Source organism: Pecten maximus, chromosome 2 (genome assembly GCF_902652985.1).
Source record: "Pecten maximus chromosome 2, xPecMax1.1, whole genome shotgun sequence".
In the NCBI taxonomy this organism is placed as follows: Eukaryota; Metazoa; Mollusca; class Bivalvia; order Pectinida; family Pectinidae; genus Pecten; species Pecten maximus.
The window spans coordinates 28755528-28780956 of NC_047016.1; the positions used below are offsets into that span (position 1 = coordinate 28755528).

General features: G+C 34.7%; 3 protein-coding genes across 3 annotated transcripts; all 3 read right to left on the reverse strand.

The window, feature by feature from the left end:
* Positions 1-1073: 1073 nt before the first annotated feature.
* On the reverse strand, positions 1074-9086 carry LOC117321746 (rho-related protein racA-like). The gene is made up of 11 exons (XM_033876262.1): positions 8748-9086; positions 7827-8017; positions 7247-7418; positions 6542-6675; positions 6147-6244; positions 4881-5070; positions 4589-4787; positions 3898-4137; positions 3171-3274; positions 2786-3016; positions 1074-2401 (listed from the first exon to the last, which is right to left on the reverse strand). Exons 2-11 carry the CDS (start codon positions 8010-8012, stop codon positions 2177-2179), a joined length of 1779 nt encoding a protein of 592 aa, XP_033732153.1. The 5' UTR covers positions 8013-8017; positions 8748-9086; the 3' UTR covers positions 1074-2176.
* A 1791-nt stretch (positions 9087-10877) lies between these two features.
* On the reverse strand, positions 10878-18234 carry LOC117321747 (rho-related protein racA-like). The gene is made up of 11 exons (XM_033876263.1): positions 17765-18234; positions 17058-17248; positions 16600-16768; positions 16173-16306; positions 15217-15325; positions 14951-15129; positions 14503-14701; positions 13370-13609; positions 12815-12918; positions 12436-12675; positions 10878-12204 (listed from the first exon to the last, which is right to left on the reverse strand). Exons 2-11 carry the CDS (start codon positions 17241-17243, stop codon positions 11989-11991), a joined length of 1776 nt encoding a protein of 591 aa, XP_033732154.1. The 5' UTR covers positions 17244-17248; positions 17765-18234; the 3' UTR covers positions 10878-11988.
* Positions 18235-18607: 373 nt separating this feature from the next.
* LOC117321749 (rho-related protein racA-like) lies at positions 18608-23870 on the reverse strand. Its single transcript, XM_033876264.1, has 11 exons — positions 23776-23870; positions 22725-22912; positions 22308-22479; positions 21848-21981; positions 21152-21263; positions 20822-21000; positions 20429-20597; positions 19929-20168; positions 19516-19619; positions 19136-19375; positions 18608-18894 (listed from the first exon to the last, which is right to left on the reverse strand). Exons 2-11 carry the CDS (start codon positions 22905-22907, stop codon positions 18676-18678), a joined length of 1752 nt encoding a protein of 583 aa, XP_033732155.1. The 5' UTR covers positions 22908-22912; positions 23776-23870; the 3' UTR covers positions 18608-18675.
* Between the last annotated feature and the right edge of the window lie 1559 nt (positions 23871-25429).

Genomic DNA, 25429 nt, shown 5'->3' on the forward strand with positions numbered 1-25429 from the left:
CCTGAGCAGATGTGGGCTTGAATGAAACAATGCTTAATGAATGGGTAGTCAATACAAAGAAGAAGCGATAGAACACTACAAGCAAAGGATTTGTGCTATGCTACGTTATAGAAAAAAATTCAGGGCTGCGGATTTTGACGTTGCCAGTTACAGGCATGCAAGATATATATTGGACCCTACGTTTACTGGGGCAGACCATCTGGAACCCAAGTTGACGGTTTTTTTGAAATCTAGTCAATTACGAACCACTAATGTAACGAAAGAAAAACGTTATGGCCTTAAAAAGTTATGTGCGGACAAATCTATTACAATTTTAACAGTAGACATAGGAAGCGCCTTATATTCCGAATGCCCTATAGTCCGAAGGTCCATTAATTAGCCCCAAGGCCCAATAGTGCGAAGGCCCGATAGTCCGAAAATAGGTAATATTGTAACGTAGATAAATGGTTATATACGCGTTTGAAGGGTGACCCATTGAGTATAACATGTATCACGAGTATGCCAAATGAATATTGATATCAAGCAATATAACCACATTTTCTAATATCGCTCAGATTGGAAGTATCCAATCTCTATCCAATGCATTTGACATTGAATCTGTAATAAACTTATTAGTCTACTGATTTTCAAAAATAAGATTTACAAAAAATAGTATCAACATTACTTCTTCCGGACTTTCGGCCTTCGGACTATTGGATCGTCCGCTGGATTATCGGACCTTCGGACTATTGGACCATCCGCTAGGCTCATGAGCGCAGCCTAGTGAAGAGAAATGGTACTTAGGCAGGTAATCCAGTCTGTTGGACCTTCGGACTAAAGGACATTCGGAATAAGGTTGTCGCTGGAAAGGCAACGGTCGTCATGGACACCACCGGTTACGCAGGAAATCAGATCACCATGTCAAACAGACGAACGATCTGATACAGCCATTGACATTTGTCAACTATAGGAACAGATAGTGATATGTATCACATCGGTAGTTTAATATGGGTTTCGTAAATCACGATGACAACCAATTAGCCTTCTGAAAAGCAGAATTGTTTAAATTGGAACTCCCACAATAACTTGAATAGTTTTTGTTTTAAATTGTTGTTTTTTATTTTCATTTTCATGTATGATATATTTACATAATCAAATTATTACCTAATCTCTTTTTTGCCTCACCCTCACGATAAAACTCACCCTCGCAAAAACCCTCAATAATCTCATTTTCAGACACCATTGGATCTTAAGGACATACAACTTGGCATTCTCTTCATCATTATCATGAAACACCACCTATGTAAATATCGTACTTCCTCTTAGCATACAAATCATCAATCAGCGTCCACATCATCGTCCTCCACATCATCGTCCTCCACATCATCATCATCATCATCATCATCATCATCACCACATCATCGTCCTCCACATCATCATCATCATCATCATCATCATCATCATCATCATCATCATCATCATCATCATCATCGTCCTCCACATCTTCATTATAATTATCTTAATACAGAATAGTGAATATTAAATTGCATAAACAAGTCACTCCTCCTCCTCCTCCTCCTCCTCCTCCTCCTCATCATCATCATACGAAATAATTAATATAAAACTGCATATAAGCAAGTCATCATCATGCAAAGGAATATAGGTCAGTGCACGTTATAATGAATTGTTTGTTTACATTGATTGCATTCACTAGTAACATGCTTGACAATCATTATCATCAACATCAATAACATCCTCCTACATCACCATGCCATTGTCTTATAAGCATGATATACATCACCACTTAACATTACATACTCGCTCTATGTATATGATGTAATCATCCACACTATTTGCAACCCTCTACACTTCACATACTTTTGTATCATCATCCACGACTTTTCCATGCCTTTGAACTCTATAGCAACCAAACACCATGCGCATCTGCTTTACGGAACGGTATCAAAACATTAAAATAAATACAAAATGTAATTAGTAAATAAATAAAAAAAAAAGTATATGATAATATATAATATGTATAAATATTGTATACCGGTAATGACTTATAAAATCATATTTATAATCAATTATTTATGATGTATATTGCACTTTTTTGAGTAGTTTTAATCCCAGACCCATGAATTCGTTTCGTATTGATAGGCGACACCTTATCTATACGCAATAATTATCTACATGTTTACAGTATTGCACATTTCGATGAACAGTTGTCTCCCTTTGTTTTCCATTTCTTCCTGTAGGCTTCCACCTTACGAAGGTACGATACTGGAGGCCACTGGTTGTCCTCAATGTATGTTTTGTTTTCTTCTTTTAATGACGAGAATTCCTTCCGGTTTTTGAACGCTGGATAATTTGTGGAGATGAAATGGAGGCACCAACTGGATAATTGTTCTGCATTGTAATTCTGTAAAAATATACAAAAGTTTTAATTTTAATTTCATTGTTGTAGATTCGTAACGATTTAAAAAAAAATGGTTTAAAGATTGATATTTTATCTTAATGATGCATGATACGCAAAATGGCTTCATACATTACATGCAGTTCAATCTACCCTAATATTGATTTAACAATCTTGAGGCTACGTCATTGCTCGGCATCATCAGCTATAATTACGTGATGTCAAACCTACTGTTCTCGTTATGAAATCCCAACAGTAAGTATTCACCTCATCAATCAGGAATGATATAACGAAAAGTGATGACATCATATTTCCCCAGTAACACCAATACGTTTGTTATAAACAAAATACCTCTCCAATTTGTGTATTACATGCTACTTTTGTGATTACCTGTGATGTTTGTAAAAGTCCAATGACGTCGATATCTGCCTTCTCTATAGTCTGTATAACACTCTTGTTGATTTCTTTGGTGACATATAATTCACATAGATTCACGAGACGTTTTTGTCCGTATTTATCCGCGAGAGCAATTAGTTCCATCCTATCGATATCTTCAACAGGTGCGTGATCACTGTACAGGTATTCCAGAAGAGCGATGAAACCATCAGCCGGAATTTCCAGCTGTTTCAAAAAGAGAATAAAATATACTCAATTTTAAAAAAACATAATGATAAATTGTAATCTATTGATATCTACTTAGTTATTACAAGCACCTAAAATGCGACTTCTCTTAATTACAATCTATTTGAAATACGGAGTTAGATATCAAGCTTACCTCAAGTATGGCTAAATGACTTTCTTTAAAGTGACTTTCAATCGTGTCCGCCAACAATTTACATCTAGCAGCTATGACAGTCTTGTGAGCGTATATTTTTCTTCCTGAAATGGATGGATTTTCTTGCATATACTTCGGCATTTCAATATAATATTAACACCATTGCCTACATTGTTATGCAACAATCCAGTCTAGTAAAGCAAAGAAAGATAGCAACAGATGAAAACATTCTTATGATCTCATAGACTTCTATACAATCCATCATACTCTGATGTCTTTGATAACAAGAAGAAATATATTGTGTGCAAGGAAATCTGGTATAACGTAAATTCACTGTTGAGTTCAGTTGGGTAGTATATGTACGTTGCTGGAAATAAGATAACTTTGAAGACCGTACCCTTTCTAGAGTTTGAATCAATATTTGAATATCAACAGAGGCGACAAATACAGAAAAAATCTTATTTTAGCCATCACTTATCTCTTGTTATTTAAGAGCTTGGAAACGATATTATTGCAGTTATCACGCTAAGCTATATGTATCAGTACAAAAAAATGAAAAATAGTCTAAGATTTTATTTCCAGTTAAGTAATGCTATTACATTGTACATTGTATAAGGTATGACCTTTGGTAGACGATATGTGGCTGACCTTGTATTATGTTGTTGTACTCGTTCTGACCTTATGGCCATTTACTGTTATATACGGCTCTAATAGTGTTAAACCTCACCTCTAACTTTTAATATGACGTCTGCAGTTTCTGGTTTATTGAAATACAGAGATGTCATCGTCCTTATTGTTTCGTCAATCAAGGAGGTACCTACACTTGGATTCAGGAATTCCTGATTGGTAAGGCAGTTTTGGCAAATCTCTGCTAGTCTTGGTAAATTGAATGTGTCAGAAAGTTCCATGACGTCAACGATGTCGTCAATTTCGACCTGGTCTTCGTCGTTGGTCAGGTTAGGAACACCTAGAAATATGATATTTCAAAGGGTCTAGACACACCCCTGGATCACTTATTATCAACCTTGTCAATAATAAGTGATATAGGGGTTGAACACTGAGGCTAATATTTCATTCCCGAACTTGTAAAGACCCTGTGTGATACTTGTGTAGATGGGTTCTAACACTGTTTATTGATGAAAATGTTTTCTACATCTAACGTGAACCTAAATTTTGCCAAAAGTTGATCCCAGAAAATCACTGTTTGTCTGACTGGGATAAAGATATTCTATGTTAAGATCCTGGTTATGTTGATATTTATCAAAATGAAAATGAAATAATACATCAAAGCGTACATTTCATAATGAACGCATCAGCTAGGAGTTTGGTTTGATTGATCATTTAAGAAGAGTTGATATTGTACCGAGATTAATACGAAGATTAAAAAGTACATGGAAACCCCTAGAGTCAGTACGTACCAGAATAAAGGAACTCCAGAACTCTGACAAACGCTTTTGGTTTGATATCATGACTGAGTTCCACCACGGTATGACAGTGACCTTGACCCACGACATCCTCTGCGTTTCTGTCCTGGTCATATACCGCCACAATCCCTTGTACTCTCTCTTGGTTCAGTTCAAACACAGTGAAGTTACCTGTGGACTTCGATGTCTTCGCCTGAAGAATAAAGAAACACGAGTAAAGCTCGAAAGAACTTCAACACAAACTTTCGCACATGTGATTGTACCTCGACTTAAATAATCAGGTTACCTCATTTGAAGACATCATTCCAAACACTCGTCTAAAGTATGTGGAGGCTGAGCATAGGACTATTTTATGCGAGTCCAGTTTGTGTTGTCCACCCAGGACAAACGTGACATCTGCATTGACAGGATTTTCATGCATCGCTATCCAATCTTCTGCAAACCTTGATGTTTCAACTTCAATTCTTGGTGCCTTGCCTGCAAATTGATAAGAGGAAGACTAAAATGTGTTTTATGACGTGTATATTGCAAATAGGGTAAAAAGGAGACAAACAAAGGTATAAATAAAATATATCTTCTCATTCAAATTCCATAACCTATAATAAACGTGTTTGTTTGCATACCACGTAATTATTAACGTATGATATAGCCTCTTTTAACAAAGATCTTTAACATTGTCATACAACTTGTATGTTTTTAACATTGTCAAACAACTTGTATGTTTTTCACATTGTCAGACAATTTGTATGTCTTTAACATTGTTAAACAACTTTTATGTTTTTCACATTGTCAGACAATTTGTATGTCTTTAACATTGTCAAACAACTTGTATGTTTTTAACATTGTCAGACAATTTGTATGTCTTTAACACTGTCAGGGAAGTTGTATGTCTTTAGCATTGCCGACAACTTGTAATACAAACTAAATTTACCATTAGAATCACATGCGTTATGATTTGCGTAGGATAATTTAATAATGCCGGCAACGTAAATGTGGGACTTGTTAAGAAACGAAAACTATCCGGTTAATGATATTTAATTATTTAGGATGAAATTAAAGGGAAGTACAATGTAGTTGCTTACAGACATGTTAATGACCTCATATACCCACAACCAAATTTCATTCCTCTCTCAGTTCGAACATGACAATGGCTCAGACATAAGTTTACTTACTTGATTTGTCAAAACGCATGTCCCTAGATATTTATTTTTGTCTTTTGAATAGAAAGTTAATAAATGCATATCCGGAAATAAATAAATAGAAATAAATCAAAAAGGAGGCAAATAATTCTATATGAAGTGAAATACTACAATTTCCTCACATTTTTTCATGAAGTTAAGATAACTTTCTGACGCGTGGCCAAACGAAAACAAGGTTTTGCATGAATTTCTGTGGGCATGCATTCAACAAATGGCTGATCATAAGAATAATTTAGCAAAGAAATTAGGAAAAATACCATAACTTTGTATTGTTTACTATGTGTGCCTGACATTCGTCCTATCTTCCAAGTTCAAGCTATATCGAAATGACTATGGATACCTATGTAACTCACCCTGCAGGAGGCATGACAGGAGGAGAGAGTGCTCTTTTACCACAGGAGAACCAAGGTTGTATCACAGTCATTTTTGTATCGCGTAACGCTACCATGATCTAAAACACATTATGGCGATGTATTCATTACAAAACGAAAATCGGCATCGCATCATAATGTCAAAATGTCAATTTTCACATAATTTACACATCTCGTTCATGAGAAATTATTATCAATCTAAATCAAAGGAGACCCTAACCACATACGATTGTATCCAGTTGGTGATACATATTCATCAACATGTATCACCAAGAAATACGTATTATTAGAATATATGCAAGTGTGATCGGTTTATAAACAGGTAATTCATTCATTAACACAATCCTCAAAATATTTATTTGCAGAGTAAAGCTTACCGCTGTATTGAAACTATCTTGTACACCTTCTCGTGTTCGCGCACTGGTTTCAACATAACCCAATTCCAAATCTCTGGCAACCTTTGACCCTTCTGCAGACGTCACAAGTTCAGATGAACTTTTCTCTCGCAAATCTATATAACGGGGAAAAACACTTTCGCAGGATTCAAACATTTAGATAAGATTAACACAGAAAAGAAGAAGAGCTGATTACAGTGTAATGCTACGGTTTCCTTTTCGTAATTAACTGTATATACAAGGAAATTAAATCAACTATTGTCAATTTCATTTTTAAGATTTAATTTTCTCAAAAACAAATGAATGATAAATGCATACATGTAAATAAAAAGATATACCTGGTATCTGATCGATATTATTCATACATATACCAAAAACCGAAACGTTTCCTATAAAGCCTATGCTTAATGATGGCGAGAGATGTTGAAAACTACATAGGTTTTTTAGTGTATTGAGAAAATGAAAACACATGTCATGGCAATTAAATATTCGATAAGTTTGCTTGGATATAAGTTTGAAACTTCATTCTATTGCAATGATGTATGATAAAATATTAAAATGTTCTGTATTTTATCATGTGTATACAATCACTCAAACTTGAAATTACAATATCCATTTTAAGATTTTCTTCAAATGAACATTTCCTGAGAATTATCTACGTAAGCTGAAACTTCGGAAGAAACTTACCTATTTTACAAGCAACGAGTACTATTGGTGTATTAGGACAATGGTGCCGAAGTTCTGGAACCCATTTCATTTTGACATTCGTCAGAGATTCTGGTTTGTCTATTGAAAAACATATTAGGAAGACATCTGTCATGAAATAAGATAACGGCCGTAGACGGTCAAGATCCTCCATCTGAAAAAAACACCAAAATAAACAAAAGCAACAACAACAACAAAAACAAACAAAAAACAAAATTCACATTGTCATCAAATAAGAGGGACAGCGAGGACGTATACATCAAATAAAACATTTATATACTTATATTTTCTAAAAGCTATTTAATCAATTAATAATTTATTAATAGCAAAAATGGCTGAATTATTGTGTGTTAATTCAAACAGAATTGATTTCTTTTCCGATGACTGTAATGGTATCAAGAATCGTGTAAAATGACCTCTTTCCGCACATTTAGGTTTTCAATCTAACAACGATATGGACCATATCCTGGTTGCGATCTTTCTATTGTAGTCCTAAGGAATGTTTACATCACTTTGAAACATAAAATATGACGTAGATAAATGACTTAACAAGAAAACCTACTACTCCATGTGTATCCCACAGACCCACACTGACAGGTATTCCGTTTACTATATCATCGGCTACGTAGTTTTCAAACACTGTTGGTATGTATTCTTCTGGGAAAGCGTTCTTTGCATAGGCGATGAATAAGCACGTCTTTCCCGTGGAGTTATCGCCCACTGTTACGAGCTTTATCTGCTGTGCCATTGTACCTAATAGTAATGTAAACGAAATTTCATTACTTGTCATCGGATGTCAGACGTTGCTAAATTATATATGATGAAGTTATGTTATGCTATTCTTATTGTATGATTTGTTCTACATAGTCTATGTTCGATATAATTTATTGTATCTATGTTATTTATGCTTTATCTTCCAATATTCATATTGCATACATTATTCTTTATAGTTTAGCAACGTTTAACAACCATAGTTAACAAATAATCATCATATATATCAACAGCAGCTGTGTTAGGCGACAAAGAGGAATTAGGACTCATTATTGTTATAAATAATATTCCAGATATTTAAATTAAGGTTGTAAAATGATTCAAATGGGAATATTAAGTGATTAATTAACATTCGTTTTCATATATATCTGATTCCAAGAACAATAAGAATACATTTTTTCCCGATAGGATAAAACACAGGCTTTTGCATGTACATGCAATTACGTCATTTACTGTTTTAACATTGTAGTAATAATTAAATTAAGGTTGCAAAAAGATTCAAATGGGAATACTAAGTGATTAATTAACATTAGTTTTCATATATATATGATTCCAAGAACAATAAGAATGCATTTTTTCCTGATAGGATAAAACACAGCCTTTTGCATGTACATGGAATTACGTCATTTACTGTTTTAACATTGTAGTAATAACACTATACATTAATTATTGTGAATGTAGAAAAAAGAACAACATTAATCATATAACTTACCTTAACGATTATCTAAGACATGGAATTTCCGGTTGTTCGCCCAAAGAATACAACGATTCTCCCTGAACTTCGCAGTTTTATCTAATGCTGTTATTGAGTCTATAAATAGCTCAGCTTGCTTTTTCTATATTTGTTAGCCAATCAGATTGCCGTACACATAGCACTGACGTAAGCCTTGATATGTAACACTGGATATAATTTTTACCACTATATGCTTTTCTGAGGTGTTGTAAGCCAGTGGTAAATTATGATTAAGCTCAAAGCGTCTCCCACACTGACGAGCCCATCAAGCTAGATGATTAAGTGCTTCAGTACAACTGTGCTGAGAAAGATTTGATAATAAACCCCTTTATAATTGGTATAATCAGAAACTATAGTTTTTAGAGAGCTTATCTGAAATAGTTTTTGTGAAACAGTTACAATAATATCATTGTATTAGTGTTTTTCTATGTCGTGCCAGACTTGTTTCTGTTCAAATGATCAGAATAGTGTTGCATTGAAAATTTTCATGATAAAAACGGCTAGTGATATCCGGGTAAAACCATATAAACTGTCTCATTGGTGCCTTTTCACACTTTATTTTACGAAAAAGAAGCCTGGCACGACAGAGATAAACACTAATACAATGGTATAATTGCAACTGTTTCACAAATTACATTTTAGCTAAGTTCTCTGAATTCTTTAGTTTTCATTACACACAAAAATACGTGTAAGTTAACCAGACATATGTAAGCGTGTGGCTAACAAGTGTAGACTTATTCCAGGTGTGTCTTGGCACAGACGACCCGGTTACCTGTGCACGTGCGTTGCCATTCAGACCATACGTTCGTCGGCTAGTAAACTTTTCTCAAATTTTCATATTAAAGTTTTTTTTATGCCAATTACTGATTAACACCAGTCATTTATTGATATCAACTAGCTGGCATAAACATAATAGTTATATACTCTTTTAGGAATCCGTTATTATATTTGATGATATTAAATATTTATGCTGGCGTAATATGGGGAGTACAAGAGTCATGATCCACCTTAAGGGGATAAATAACTAAAAGTAGAAAGGACTTTTGATGGATTTGTTGATAAGTAGCCGTTTTCAGTGATGATATGGGTCACTCGAAGGGGCCCTTTAAATGTTACGCCAGATCAAATTATTACATCAAACTCAAAATGTTGAAAGTAGGCTTATAATTTATTATGTAGGCTTATGATTTATTATGTAGGCTTATAATTTATTATGTAGGCTTATTATTTTTTATGTAGGCTTATGATTTATTATTTAAACAGATTTACATTTCAATGGGATATAAATACTGACTAAGTGTATACGGGAGCATATTTCGTGGAACCTTCGACTAGGGCGCGTACAAATATACCGTAGATGAAACCATGTAGAAGGATGGAATTTATGATCGACAACATCTTTGTTGAGTTTTGTGACTAGATCTTCCAACAGATTATAGCATACCCATGGGAACTTTTGACAAACTGTGCCCCTCTGTTGGCTGACTTTGTTTTGTTTTCATACAAAGCATATGAAATTGAAGTGCTTTTCAGAACACGTTACATAGATAACAGGCGTCTGCTTTTGGTTAGTATTTATAGAGAAGAAATACCCTTCTCCTATTATATGAACATATGGCCGATATAGTAGGGGTCAGGGCTATAATAATTTATACTAACCAGCAGAAGACGGCTGTGCAGAGTCCGTGTAAAGTCATTCAATTTCACTTATAGGTATATTGACAATGTGTTTATTGACCATTTCGATCGGATATGCTTCACTGAATATCCTCCGCTTACACTCATCTTTACTTACGATGTACGCAAACGGGACACTTTTTATTGTACTACGGTAAGCTGTATATCAAGCGTACTCATTTCAATTTCCTTGTAATACTCCCACCAATTTCTATATAACAACAACCATGCATTTCCTACCTACGGTATATACATGTCCCAATTGATTCGATATTCAAGGGCTTGATCCCTTTTTCACGATTTCCGTGACAGAAAGAAATGTCAAAATCTGAATGTCACCATTTTCAATATTGGATGTGAAAACCACGTTAAGAACATGTGTGCATTATGAACCGGGTCCCTATTCAAATGAATTAAAATGCGACGAGCAGGTTAAGAACGAATCGAGTACAGTTTATTCATACATTTCAAAAACAATACATTTTAAAGTCGCGGCAAAATTCCGATGATGTCTTGAATGTCATCTTTAAATGAAAAGCTAAATATAGTAAAAAGCACCACATAACATGACATCACAGGAGGATTTTATAGAACGTTATCGATCGTTATATTTAAGGAAGTTTAACAAGAAAGAACTATGAGACGGCTATTCACAGGATGCAGCCTCTATACAAGATCCACAGGACCACAACAACCTAACACAAGTATAACGAAAATGCCTGAAAATACATATGTAAAACACAAAATAATGGCGGATGGTGGCCATCTTGAGTATCAGCATACATTCAGAATAAAGATCCATACTGAACATGCAATAGGTCTTATCAGAAAACTAATTTCAATATGGTTGATAGCGGCCACATTTAAAAATCTAACCAGGAGTTAATCTGATGGACAGACGGACTACAGATGAAAAAGGAATTTTTTTGCACAAAATCTGATGATGGTGGGTTAAAACTACAAAACAAACTTCAGGAAATCGTTTACAAATAAAAGTCGAAGTTTGGCTTTATAGTAAGGGAGATAAATATGACATTCTATTATTAATTATAAACCCTCTTATCTATACAGATGAATATTGTTTTTCGAAGAAAACCAGATAGAAAGAAAGTCATGTGAGATATACCGTGTACATGCTTCTATGTAACGCAAATATAGGAAGCAATTTGTAGAAACAGCATTTCGACTAAACTGTAATAGGAATGTATATAAGATCAGATACAAAGGAAAAATTATAATTTAAAGCATTTCATAAATTTTGGATGTTGTTAACCAAACCAAGTTATAGTCAATAATAATCTAGCGTGATATGTATTTATGTTGTTTATGATGACAAGAAGATAAGACATATTCCGTTAAGACTGATTACTAATTAAAGACTGAATAATCAAATGGATAGCATCATTATCACCTTAGTATCGATACGCCAACTCGTATTTCATATGTACAGTAGTGTGAAGGAATCTTGTAATTACAGAACAGTAGGCTCTCGTAAATGAAGTAAACGTAAATAACTGTCTTCAAAGCCAGGTACCAATTATGGTTATAAGATGGCACATTTAGAATAACAGTCGCTCTTGAAATCCCTCTCGTACTCCTCTACCTCACGGAGGTACGATAATGGAGGCCACTGGTTCTCCTCAATGTATGTTTTGTTTTCTTCTTTTAATGACGATAATTCCTTTCGATTTTTGAATGATGTGTAATTTGCGGAAATGAAGTGAAGGCACCAACTGGACAATTGTTCTGCATTGTAATTCTGAAAAAAATATACACAGAAAAATTACAGTTTCAGCAAAATTTCGTCATTCAAAGGTTTAAGAAGCTTCAGAAAATATTTCCAGATGAATATTTCATCATATTAGCTTAATCTATGGTAATGTTATATTTTAAACACATCTCTAAGCAGAAATAATTTGTCATAGGAAAGAATGGTGTGGTAAGCACAGATATTGACGGGCCTTCATTTATAATTATGCTTATAATTTACCTGTGACGTGTGCAAAAGCCCTAGGACATCCATATCTGCCTTTTCTTGACTATTTTTCACGCGCTTGTTCATTTCGTTAGTAACAAACACTTCACACAGACTCAGGAGACGCTTTAGTCCATACTTATCCGCGACAACAAGAAGTTCCATTACATTAACCTCTTCAATTTGTGCATAGTCTGTGTACAAGTATTCCAACAGAGTCATGAAGCACTCCGCCGAGGTATCCGGGATATTAACCTTAAATAAAATAAATCAGAAGACATATGTATACCAGTGGACCCCGGTGACATTAGTACATCAGTTGATAAAAGACGATTCAGATTTTCAAAAAATATTTCAGATTCTTAAAATTGTGACTTCAAGATGTCAAACCTACCTCGGATACAGTCGATCGTCCTTCTGCGAACTGACCTCCAAACATGGCCGCCATAATTTCACACCTTGCACTAAGGACACTTTTATGAGCGTATGCAGGTCCTCCTGAAACGGATTAGTTCAATTATACATTTACCTTTTTAAAGCACAATAATGATGCCACAAGTATTTTTTCGCGGAAGGAAACCATTACAAGAGAGGTCCTAAGTTTACATGACTTTTTAAAAGTCTACCCATCCTAAATATGTCCCAAGACCCCAGCCGTGTAAACAAGAAAATAATTTTGACAAAAAATGGTATCAACTCATCAACAATACACGGACAAGAACATTTGCAACAATTAATTGTTGTATGATAGGGGTCAAATTGATAAACCTTCTTTCACCAACAAGACGTTAACGATACTGCACTCTAAACGTGTGGTAGAGTGTTGGTTGTTAGCTTACTGTTGACGTCGTATGATCTCATACAAACAAAGTAGTGAGTACCTATGCCACTAAAAGATAGTTACATATTGAAGATACGATACATTGTTCTTTGTGTACTCTAAGATTACCTTCTACAATGAAGGCGACGTCAGCTGTCTCTGGTTTGTTGAAATAGAGTTCCTTCATCTTCCGTCCTGTCTCCTCTATCAAGTAGGTGCCTATACTAGGATTTAGTATTTCCTGTTCGTTGAGACAATTTTGACAAATCTCTGCGAGTCTCGGCAGTTGGAATAATTCAGATAACCTGACGACGTCAGCAATGTCATGTGGGTCAATCTGATTATGATCGTTGGTAAGGTTAGCCATACCTAATGAAACATGGCATGTACGTGTATACTTAATCTAGCAATATTAACAATGTGTTTTTAGTTAAAATCATTAATCAAGGATACACAGAGTTAACCGACTACATTAGAATCACATTGAATATTTACAGATCATATCTTATATTTACATTTACTTGTACTTAGAATTCAGTTACCACCTAATGAATCACGGCATTTATTTCTGATACAAATAAGCAACAACAATAAACCGAACACAGAGAAAATAAATCAACCAGTCATGTTAACAGTCGGCTACAAACCATTAACCAATAACCGTCTATGGTAGTGGATATATGTATACAGAAATAAATGTATTTGTACCTTAACTTATTTTAGTGGGTATGATGTGTGTGAGAGGAATATATCATAAGTTACTTCCCCTATCCATTTATCATGATTTTTTTCCATTTATAATACAAAATGTCTAAAATGGTTTCTCATTGTTCATTCAATAACAACTTTTATATAGGCTTTACCTGTCATTTAATCCAATTGACTGATAACAACTTTGTCATCAATCTACGAGATATGAACAATGGCAAAGAGGATGGACATACTAGTATAGGAAAAAACTGCTATACACACAATTATCTCCCAATGCTAGAGATAAATAAGATAACTAATCCATTGTCAAAGACGTTATTTTTTGTAATCATTTTGGCAACCATGTAGGATTAATGGGTTACATAACAAATCTTATATATCTGCATGTATATATAATATCAAAGCGTTTATTCCTTATTAATACGAGCGTTTTACAATTTTATTATATTTTGAGTATGCACTGGACACTTCTAGTTCTATCCTTTTTGACATGTTATATTATTATAATTTACATGTCTCTAGTTTTGTAATATTTAACCGCATATATTTACCCGAGTAAAGAAATTCCAGGACTTTAACAAATGCGTTCGGTTTGACATCAGACCTAAGCTCCACTACTGTATGACGGTGACCTTGACCGACGACAGCGTCTTTATCCATGTCCTTTTCCTTTATCGCTTTAACCCCCTCGACGTGTTCGGAATTCAGATCATGCGTGGTACAGTTACTCATAGACTCTGTCATCTTCATCTAGGGAATTGAGACAGGCATGTTGTGATTACTGAAGGTGTGCTTAATACAGAATACCAGATGTATTTATCAATTGATATATAATACCAGATATACTTATTAATTAATAAAGAATACCAGATACGTATACCTATTTATTAATATAGAATACCAGATGCATTTATCAATAAAGATAAAATACCAGATATATATTTATTAAGTCAGATATATGCATGAGTGTGGAAATATTCATGCTACGTTATTACGTACTGTTTTTTCAAACATTCGTCTAAAGTAAGTGGAGGCTGAGCATAGAACGAGTTTATGTGCGTCCAGGTTTTGTTGTCCATCCAGTACAAATGTAACATCCGCATGGACAGGATTTTCCAACATCGTCATCCAATCTTTCGCATATCTTGATGGCTCAACTTTTATCAGTGGTGCCTTATCTGTCAATAAAAATACCAATAGTATTAGTAGTTTTATAAGTGATGCATACTTACGAAGACGCATTGAGTCTATTCAATACAACTTACCAACTGGAGGCACCAAAGGTGCTATCGGAATTAGTTTTTTCCTACAACAGCAAAACATATGATGAACTGTGCGTGTTTTTGGTGGTTCGGAATTCAGTGCCTCGCGTACCTAAAATTGAAAAAAACAGATATGCGACATTTTCTTTTATATACCTATATGTGTGATGAAACCATCAGTTTAGATTATTGTCTTTATTACAGGATTTGTTATCATTATTTGATACAAATTAAAAATATATTATAGGAAATGTCATATGATTTATGTTTCTTGTTGTATCATGTAATCATATTATTTGATATATATATATATATTATATATATATACCACACCAATATAGCCTACTCAAAATGGTTCACAAATAATCATATGTAGACATCGTGCCAATAGCAACCAGCCAATGTCTTCTTAGACTGCCTGGAGAGCATAGGCTGGAGCCGATATTTTGCACTAACGGTTTTGTACACGACATTTCTAGATTTGTCCTACCTTGTACTCATTTACACCTGAATCGACTAAAACACAACGGAGTAAAGTATCCCTTCAAGGACACAGCAAACTATCCGTGCCATCCTTCAGTCACATAGTCCCGCGTCTTACGCTTAATCACTTTGTTTCTGTTCATTAGCTATATCAATGTATATTTATTTAAAGATATGATTTAGCGTTATTGTAATATTTCATTATGATGCTGTAATCGTTATACCTTTCGGATATGTCGTGACGCGATTCTGTCATTATGCCATTCACAAACGTCATGATATGAATGCAATGTTTGGCTATATGATTGCAGAACGTATATATATGGGATATGCATAGAACAATTGTTTTGCAATCCGAAATTCTACTGCCATTTAACAGAAGGAAAGTGCTTAAAGTCGCAAAAGTTATGCCACAGTAGCAATATCATGCCAGAAAAATGACCATCAATGATATCTACAGAAAGAACAATACTTACCGCAGTGTCGACAACATCACGTAAACCCTGTTGTGTTATTGCACTGGTTTCTATGTACGGTATTCTCAAGTCATTGGCCAACCTTAACCCTTCTTCATAAGTCACCACATCAGACACACTTTTGTATCGTAAATCTACAAAACTGATACCAATTACTCTGACAGTCTATGGCGATCTCTCAGGATGAATTAGGTCGATTGATCGGTTAAAAAAATAAAACTATTAATGCTAGTTATTATGTATGGTTATTATTATTTAATTCAATGAAATACCAATTTTTACGATTAGAATATTGCGTCTTTGAATGCTTTCCTTTTAATATTAGATATGTACTTATCGAAGTACCAACATTTCACACATTTTGAAACTGAAAGAGGGTACGTAATGTGCTAGATATTTGAAATGAAAAGACAATAGATTGATTTACCTATTTGACAGGCAACGAGTACGAATGGTGTAAAGGTACAAATACGTCTAAGAAATTCAATCCATTTTCCTCTCACATTTGCAAAAGATTCCCTGTTTTCCACAGAAAAACAAATAAGGACTACGTCCGCGTCGCATAATGACCTTAAATGGTATCTGTAATCTTCCCCCTGAAAAGATGACAAGTCAGATATGGAGGACTGCTGAAATAAACTAGTTGCCCTTCGTATAGGGTCGTATGAAGGGGACCCTAGAAAGCCAAACTATGTTACCAATACTATGTAATGGGCGTCACTTAACACTAGTGATAGATAAAAATAAATGTGATGTTTTTGCATTTTGATGTTTTCTATTTGGCTTTATCCCTAATTTATACACTATGTGCATGTGTTTTGTTCCATTGTCCGCTGGACGTAAGATTATCACAAAATGACAAAAACTAAAAAAAACTTTTCTTACGTCAAATCCATGCGTGTCATTCAATTCCACATCGATCCATATTCCACCCACCAAAACAGCTGTGACATAGGTATCAAATAGTGCTGGTATGTTTTCCTCAGGTAATATGTTACTTGTGTAGGAAATGAAAAGACATGTCTTCCCTACCACCTGATCGCCCACCGCCACCAGCTTTATTTTCGTCATTTCCCCTATAACATTCACGGACAACGAATATATTACACGAATTTATTATCATATACTATTTTGACATAAGGATACTTTATTTCGTCCTATCATTTTCAGTAAAAGTAAGCATAATTGTGAGATATGACTACTGTCCTAACACGCTGCCTGGATAGTGACTTAATGACCGATGGTGACCTAGTCTCGGTGAATGTATAGAGCACGTTAATAAGGACCTCCTTTTGAGAGGATGCACTGAATTTTCATTGGGTGGAAAGATGATCAACCTATAATAATTCAGATGAGGGCTATAAATTCATACATTCATATAGTATTTGTTGTCCTCGAGTATATACAAAATCACACAGCATCTCTCTTCTGACAGACCATGTGTTCATACGGGCACCTTGAGAAAATCAACATAGAGCAAATAGGCTTGTGCAAGACTTTGACTAACTTTCCGGTGTTGGAGCACACATGCAATCATTATTCATGAACGGATCAGTGTAGATATAGATTGGATGTAATATCCACAATCTTACCTTCTTTACGGTTTCTTCGCTATGTAAGTCCGCATCTCGTCAGTTGGGTGTGTATGTAAACAGCGATACTTCTTGTACGATCCAACTGTTACATTAATCTAAAAATAGCTTACGCATATTTTCCCATTTTTGACGACCAATCAAATCGCTGTAGTGATAGGGCACATGGGTTGTTGTGTTTCGTTACCGCGTCATTAGATTAATATAAGATGAGGAAGCATTGTGAAGGAAGATAAAATAACGTTTTCATCTTGAATTATATTTCCTTTCATCTTTTGTGTCTTATATGTTTTGCGTCCATACGCACTCCTGGTAAACTTTCATGCCGAGAAGGTTAGGTGCATTATTTCAGATTCCTAAACGCATGCATTAACTTAAACTGAACGTATATATTGTTGGATCTGTTGAGCTATCCTATAATATACGGCCGATTTCCATTAAATGTATAAAAAAAACAGGACGTAAGTTGTACTAGTTTATAAATTTTCATTATCTTATTTTTGACAACGGTTTACTCCATATTTAATCGAATTTCTCGTTATATCATAACGTTAACTAGTGAATGATTATGATACAATTTGTTAAAGGGATATAGTTCGATATATCAGCGTCAATATACAAAGAGCAGTCGTAGCTTAAGTTTCGTGGAAGTCTGAAAGGCTGTTTTAATAATAAAGCTTTACCTTTAAAGTATGTTACAGATTGCTCAGTTTTACAACACCGACAATTCTTAAGTGTTTCTTTTTCTCTTTTCTCTTCATTAATCCACAAAAAGACCTACAAATACGATACAATACAACACAGTTTTATCCTTGCATTCACATATAACAACTATAACGACAATTCAAGTAAAAGTAAATGAGTATATTCAGTTCTTTAATTCTCACATCGGACAAAAGCATAATATTAGCCTATAAGATGGCACATTTAGATAAACATGTATCTTCTATTAAGTTCCTCTCGTACGCCTCCACGTCACGGAGGTACGAAACTGGAGGCCACTGATTCTCATCAATGAATGTTTTGTTTCCTCCTGTTAAAGACGAGAATTCTACCCGTTTTTTGAATGATGTGTAGTTTGTAGAGATATAATGAAGACACCAGCTGGATAGTTGTTCTGCATTGTAATTCTGTAAAAATACATAGAAAAAACATCAGCAATATTCCACATTCAAATTTTAAGCCTAAGAAAATATTTTCAGATTCGTGTATTTCATCATGTTGAGAAAGACATATTTCAATTGACCTGCATGCGACATGTAATTATGACGTACGCTACAATTATAACGCGTATGCAAGAGGGACTTCACTGTCACGAGGAAGAAAGATGTGGTTCATAATTATGCCTCAAGTATTCGTCAATTTATTTACCTGTGACGTGTGTAAAAGTCCGATAACATCAATATCTGCTTTCTCTATATTATCTGTCACATTCTTGTCAATTTCCTTGGTAACATATAATTCACACAGGTTCGTCAGACGCGTAAGTCCGTATTTATCTGCGAGAACAACAAGTCCCATCACATCAACATCTTCAATTGGTGAATGATCAGTGTACAAGTATTCCATCAGAGCCAGGAAGCATTCCGCCGACGTAGCCAGGATATCCACCTAATAGAAATAGCAGAAGACATATATTTGGAAGCCAGTACAATACATTGGAAGCGCAAAGGTTGAGAAATGAGGTCAGAGATTCCCGAAATGGATTAAATGTTAACATTATGACTTAATGAATTTGATTTCAAACCAACCTCAGATAAAGGCGCTTGTCCTTCTGCAAAATGACCTCCAAACATGGCCGCCATAGTTTCACACCTTGCACTAAGGACACTTTTATGAGCGTATATACGTCTTCCTGAAACGGATGGGTTTAAGTCATGTGTTTAAAAGTTTGAAAACAAAATAATAACGTCACGTGTTCAAATGATTCCTCAAATTACACGATTTTGTTTGTCACAGATTGAATCTGGAAATCAACAATTGACTCAAGATGAACTGCCGCTGTGTTACTGAAATACCCAGTTAAACATAAATACATGGTAACATGGTACTGATATAGAAGCTAAAAGTTGTTGAGGATTTCGCTCCATTTTTTATTGTTGGTATAGAGATGAGATATGATATATTGATATTTTCTCGTTCCTAGTGTACTCTGATATTATACCTTCCACAACGAACGCTACGTCAGCCGTCTCTGGTTTGTTGAAATAGAGTTCCTTCATCTTCCGTCCTGTCTCCTCTGTCAAGCAGGTGCCTATACTCGGATTTAGTATTTCCTCTTCGTTGAGACAATTTTGACAAATCTCTGCGAGTCTCGGCAGTTGGAATATTTCGGATAACCTTACGACGTCAGCAATGTCATCTGGGTCAATCTGATTATGATCGTTGGTAAGGTTAGCCATACCTAATGAAACATGGCATGAACATGTATACTTAATGTGATCATGCTATCACTATATACGTTACTGTATGTTAGGATATTGCCGACCTCGTCAAGCATACACATTGATTCCTTTCAATGTAGCCAACAAGTCATTCATAAAATATACTATATATAATCGTAATCAATACAATAACCTATTGAACTATAATGTACTACACGTTAATAGGTATTGTTGATTTGTTGTTTGCTATATTGCACCAAAGTTAACCGTATTTTCATACCCAAGTAAAGAAATTCCATGATTCTGACAAATGTTTGTTGTTTTATATCAGAGCTGAGCTGCACTACAGTTTGACGGCGACCTTGGTCGACGACAGCGTCTTCACTCGTGTCCTTTTCGTCTATTGATATAATCACTTCAGGCATGGCGCTGCTATCTATGGGCTTCATCTGAGGAGTAAGGGTAATAAATATGATGCCAGGATTGCATTGAATAATCACATGTATGCGTATATCTACGTAATTAGAGTCCTCTACGAATATTGACACTCTATGAGTAGGGACAACCTCAGACAAATTGAAATAAGAAATACCAGTACCGAAATTAATGTATATTTTATATAATTTATATTATACATGCATAAATATAATAATGATAATATGTGACTACATACTGACGTTTCAAAGACTCCTCTAAAGTATGCGGAGGCAGAACATAGAACTATTTTATGTGCGTCCACTTGATGTTGTCCACTCAGGACAAATGTAACATCTGTATGGACTGGGTTTTCTAGCATTGCCATCCAATCGTCCACATATCTTGACGGTTCGACTTCAATCAGTGGTGGTTTTACTGTCAATGAAACAATAGAAATAAAACACCACGGTCAATTATTGTTTATACACGCACAAACATGTATGCATATTTGCACATTTTACTGCGAAATGACGGATGTCAGTGTGAGATGATATAATTAGCATACACTTATTACAAATTAACTTACCGACCGGAGGCATCAGTGGAGGAAATGGTATTTGTTTTTTCCTACTACAACAAAGCATACGGTGAACGGTTTGTGTTGTTTTTGTTGTTGCTGAACTCACTGCTACGCGTACCTAAATCAGAAAATTAAGATGCAAAACAATATCAATTTGTCAATCCAAGCACAAAATTTGGGGTTTGAAATTTCTCTCTTCTCTCTCCCACAATCCTTGATCACATTCCCCCGTTAAAGAATTTGATGGAAATACTTCATTGTCGACCTTAAATGTTTGCATGAGAAATATGTCCCCTGACCGACAAAAAGTCCATGAGATAATGCGTTCATACTACAGATCGGTAAAGGCAGTTCAGCCGTTCCCAATTAAATTCACTTAAATGATATTTTACCTATCCAATGACCCTTAATTACCCCGATTATCCCTGGATAACTTTCTTCATATGACTCTAACGGTTACAAGGATATGAACCCAACACAAATGTTTTAAAAATCAACCTACTTAAGTTATAACTTTAATCAAATTTCGTCTCCCCGCAATGTTATTTTTCAGCCAAATTGAGATTAGATGTATAATCAATGTCAACTCTTTGAATTTACAAACTTACAGGGTGCAAATACAGAGAAAACGTATCACAATACATATCGTAAAAAAGGTAAATTGAATCATCAGTTAATGTAGGTAGGCAGTACACTACTTACCGCTACGTCGAAAACAGCATTTAAACCCTGTCGTGTTTTCGCACTGGTTTCTATGTACGGTATTCCCAGGTCGTTGGCGAACTTTAAACCTTCTTCATAAGTCACCACATCAGACACACTTTTGTGTCGTAAATCTACAAAAAACTGATACCAATTACCTTGACTATCAATAGTGATCTTTCAAGAGGAATTTTTTTTTTTTTTATAGATTTGTAAGTTATTTAAACAAGTTCTAAAGCCTGATGTTGTTTATGATTTGTTGGAAAAAAATACTAATACTAATAATAAAATGAGGAAACAGAGAAACTTAATCAGGTATCATCATCGGAATTCATATCCATTGAATACTATTCCGATAAAATCAAACAGGGTAATGTTGTACATGGACAAACAGACGTACTTCAACCAAAAATGGTGATAAAGTGGAGGATTAGAATTAACTTCGGTAAAATTGTTTCACCTATTTGACATGCAACGAGGATGACCGGCGTATGAGGACGGTGTCGCCTGATTTCTGGAATCCATTTTCCTGTCACATTAGACAAAGATTCTCGGTTTTCTATAGAAAAACAAACGATGAACACGTCTGTATCTACGTAACTTAGTGGTCTCAACCGTTCATAATCGTCGCCCTGAAAATATAACAATGCAAGAAGCTCAATCAGACATTAAGATTCTAGTTAACTTGAATATCAAGGGCAAGCTAAGGGTTTCTATTTCATAGGAGTTGATGCAAACCTCTTGAAAGCATTTTCAATATTTCAGTGCCTTTTACAAAGCTAAAAAGTCATCTTCTCTGTTCTAGACTTTTATTAGTTCAAATAAGGCTTACCATACAACCAAAAATGATTTGACGATAGTAAATGTGTAAGCTTACATGATATCCACGTGTGTCATTCAATTCTATATCAATCCATGTTCCTCCTACTAAAACAGCTTTGGAATAGTTGTCAAATATTGTTGGTACGTAATCTCTAGGATATTCAGCTGTATAGGAGATGAAGAGACAAGTTTTCCCTACTGAGGGGTCACCCACCGCCACAGTTTTTATTCTCGTCATTTTACCTAAAACAATGGCATACAGAGGATAATACACAGATGATTATGTTCAGTGAATATATGGGCGATATATTATAAAACGACCAAAATTGTGTTATATAGTCAGTAATTTTACTGAAAACTACGTGCCTAGTACAAAGCATCGTTTAAGCATAAACGAGTTATCTATCTTTACAGTTCACACCAACCCCGATCTGTCAGCTGTCTGGTACGTGTAGCTTCTTTTTGGCGCAAAATGTTTATTGTAAACTGCTTGTCAAGTTTTTATCAATTTGAATAGTGACATATATACATACGTAATTAACGTACAACATTGAAAATACTGAAATTTATTGAATAATGTGTCTTTAGTACCTCCCCATGAAGATTTTGTCTTTCTTCCCTTTTCGACTTTTAGGTTGTTTCCTTTGCTTAACACTTAACTTCCTTAAATTAGTATCACTAACGAGTGCAAGAAGCACGAAACAGCTGTATAATGTCTCTTACATCACTGACGAGTCCGAGAAGGAGGAAACAGGTGTATAATGCAGTTTTCTACCATTTTAGCTCTACTCTATATGAACATCTTAAATGTGTGTATTTTGTACAATCTTCACATAGCAAATAACACTAGGATTCCAATGAACACAATCATGGTTATATTCTATATAATAGCATATATTGTTTGAATATGTTGGACTTGTGTACAAGAACAACTGTACCAGATAGTGTGTTATATGAGTACACGAAACAGATCAACATTGAAAGTAATGGGCTTGTGCAAGACCATGACGTACATATTCACTGTATGAGCAACAATTTCGCAGGCATGAAAAAGATATAAATTATGTTTAATATGCCCATGGTCTCTAATATGTCCATAATCTTACCTTATTTGCAGTTTCTACGTCACAGACGATTAGTTCCATCGCAGTTGTATGTGTGTAAACACTGATACTTCCTGTACGATCCAGCAATAAATCTAAAAATATCTCAAGAATCTTTTATATTTGTTGACCAATCAGATCGCGTTGGCTATACAGTCTCGGATGTTGAATACCAGACAGTAAGCGTTCAAAATATTTACAGTTACAAACAGCAAAAAGAAATACAACACAATGTTGACAACATGCATATAGAATTATGAATTATTGTATGCCTCACCTGTCCCCTATTTGTCAGTAATGAAAGTTTTAGGGGGAAAAAAACCCCAAAAAACAACCGAACTTCCAAGCTATCAAAGTGATAGTATGTGAGCACTTTGTGTACCCTATAGGCATGTGTATATGTTGATTTATTGCTGTTTTCACCTAATTCACGTAGATATAATATTTTACACACAACAAAATCTTTCCGAAAAAATGAGAAGCAAACAGCTATATATCAGAACTTGCCCTAATTTGACTATAACATAATTTGTAAATGAAACTGAGGTGCAATTAATAAAAATGTGCTCAAAATACACACAAATACATGAATTAATTTAATTCACATATTATATAGGCAATGCTGAGATGACCATGATACAATGCAACTATATTCTAGGTTCGGTTGAAATAACGTTGATACTTTTTGAGCTTAAAACAAAAAATTTTAAAGTCTAGATTCCCAGCACCACTAATTTACAGGTCACTAGACCATAATCTAAACGCGAAACTTTACGTGTTGATTGATAATCTAACGAAATACCAGAAGTGCTCTTAAATAGTTTGTAAATCTTAACCAAATTAAAACTGTAACAATGACTGTAAGCAGGAAATGTGATGAACCGATTCACCACTCTTTGTTAACGAAAACAACATTCTATCTAAGGAAAAAAACGAAGTACAAACATCTCGGTATTACTATCTCAGCTAACATAGGTTGGATTGATCTTAATCAATAGATCGTTAGTATATAATATCTTTATTATAATAAAAAAAACTTGACAAATATGATAGAAAGTCATTCAAACAATCTATTTCATTTTCTTGTTAGAATATTCTGATTTAGTATGGAACATCATAATCATAGGCCAAAGTCAATTCGAAAACAAACAGCTCGATGCAGTTGCCCCCCTCCCCGAGGAAACATAGAAAATATCAATTTTCATAAGATTGTTCATATTCGGTACCCACTAAACATTAAAGTTATACTTGCTGAACGTTTTGTTGTGTATTTTATAAGACCAAAAGACTTAACAATTACTGACCTACTAATCTCTGTAAAACTTCTTTCCTACCCTCCTCTGTTGACTTATGGAATGCATTCACGACGACATAAAATATAATCCAGCAGTTTCTAACCTCGAACAGTTTCTAAAATGTCGTTACTTGTTAGGTCTCTTCATAATACTTCATTGCGACTGCAGTCCACGGCAAAGGATAAACTGCAGCTCCTTTAATAGTCACCTGTACATGTGAAACTTAGTTGTTAGTTCGCTGTGCTCCTGCATTTCCTCTTCTAGTGTCTCCCTATGCTCTATACGTTTTAAAGCTGATTCCCTTTATAAAGAGCAGCATGCAATACATAGTTGATTGAGCCTGTTCTGACTGTTGTTCGTCT

What these genes read in the sequence shown, in the direction of transcription:
- LOC117321747 (XM_033876263.1), bottom strand. Translation starts at nt 17,243, where the DNA reads ATGACGAAAATAAAGCTGGTGGCGGTGGGCGATCAGGTGGTAGGGAAG. An exon ending in ACCTTTGGTGCCTCCAGTTG is followed by an intron (nt 15,130 to 15,216) that starts GTAAGTTGTATT and finishes TTTTATTGACAG; the next exon opens with ATAAGGCACCACTGATAAAA. An exon ending in GGCTTTTGCACACGTCACAG is followed by an intron (nt 12,205 to 12,435) that starts GTAAATTATAAG and finishes TATTTTTTTCAG; the next exon opens with AATTACAATGCAGAACAATT.
- LOC117321746 (XM_033876262.1), bottom strand. Translation starts at nt 8,012, where the DNA reads ATGGCACAGCAGATAAAGCTCGTAACAGTGGGCGATAACTCCACGGGA. An exon ending in ACTCGTTGCTTGTAAAATAG is followed by an intron (nt 6,676 to 7,246) that starts GTAAGTTTCTTC and finishes CCCGTTATATAG; the next exon opens with ATTTGCGAGAGAAAAGTTCA. An exon ending in GTCATTTAGCCATACTTGAG is followed by an intron (nt 3,017 to 3,170) that starts GTAAGCTTGATA and finishes TTTTTGAAACAG; the next exon opens with CTGGAAATTCCGGCTGATGG.
- LOC117321749 (XM_033876264.1), bottom strand. Translation starts at nt 22,907, where the DNA reads ATGACGAGAATAAAAACTGTGGCGGTGGGTGACCCCTCAGTAGGGAAA. An exon ending in ATGACACACGTGGATATCAT is followed by an intron (nt 22,480 to 22,724) that starts GTAAGCTTACAC and finishes TTATATTTTCAG; the next exon opens with GGCGACGATTATGAACGGTT. An exon ending in CATGGAATTTCTTTACTTGG is followed by an intron (nt 20,169 to 20,428) that starts GTATGAAAATAC and finishes ATGTTTCATTAG; the next exon opens with GTATGGCTAACCTTACCAAC.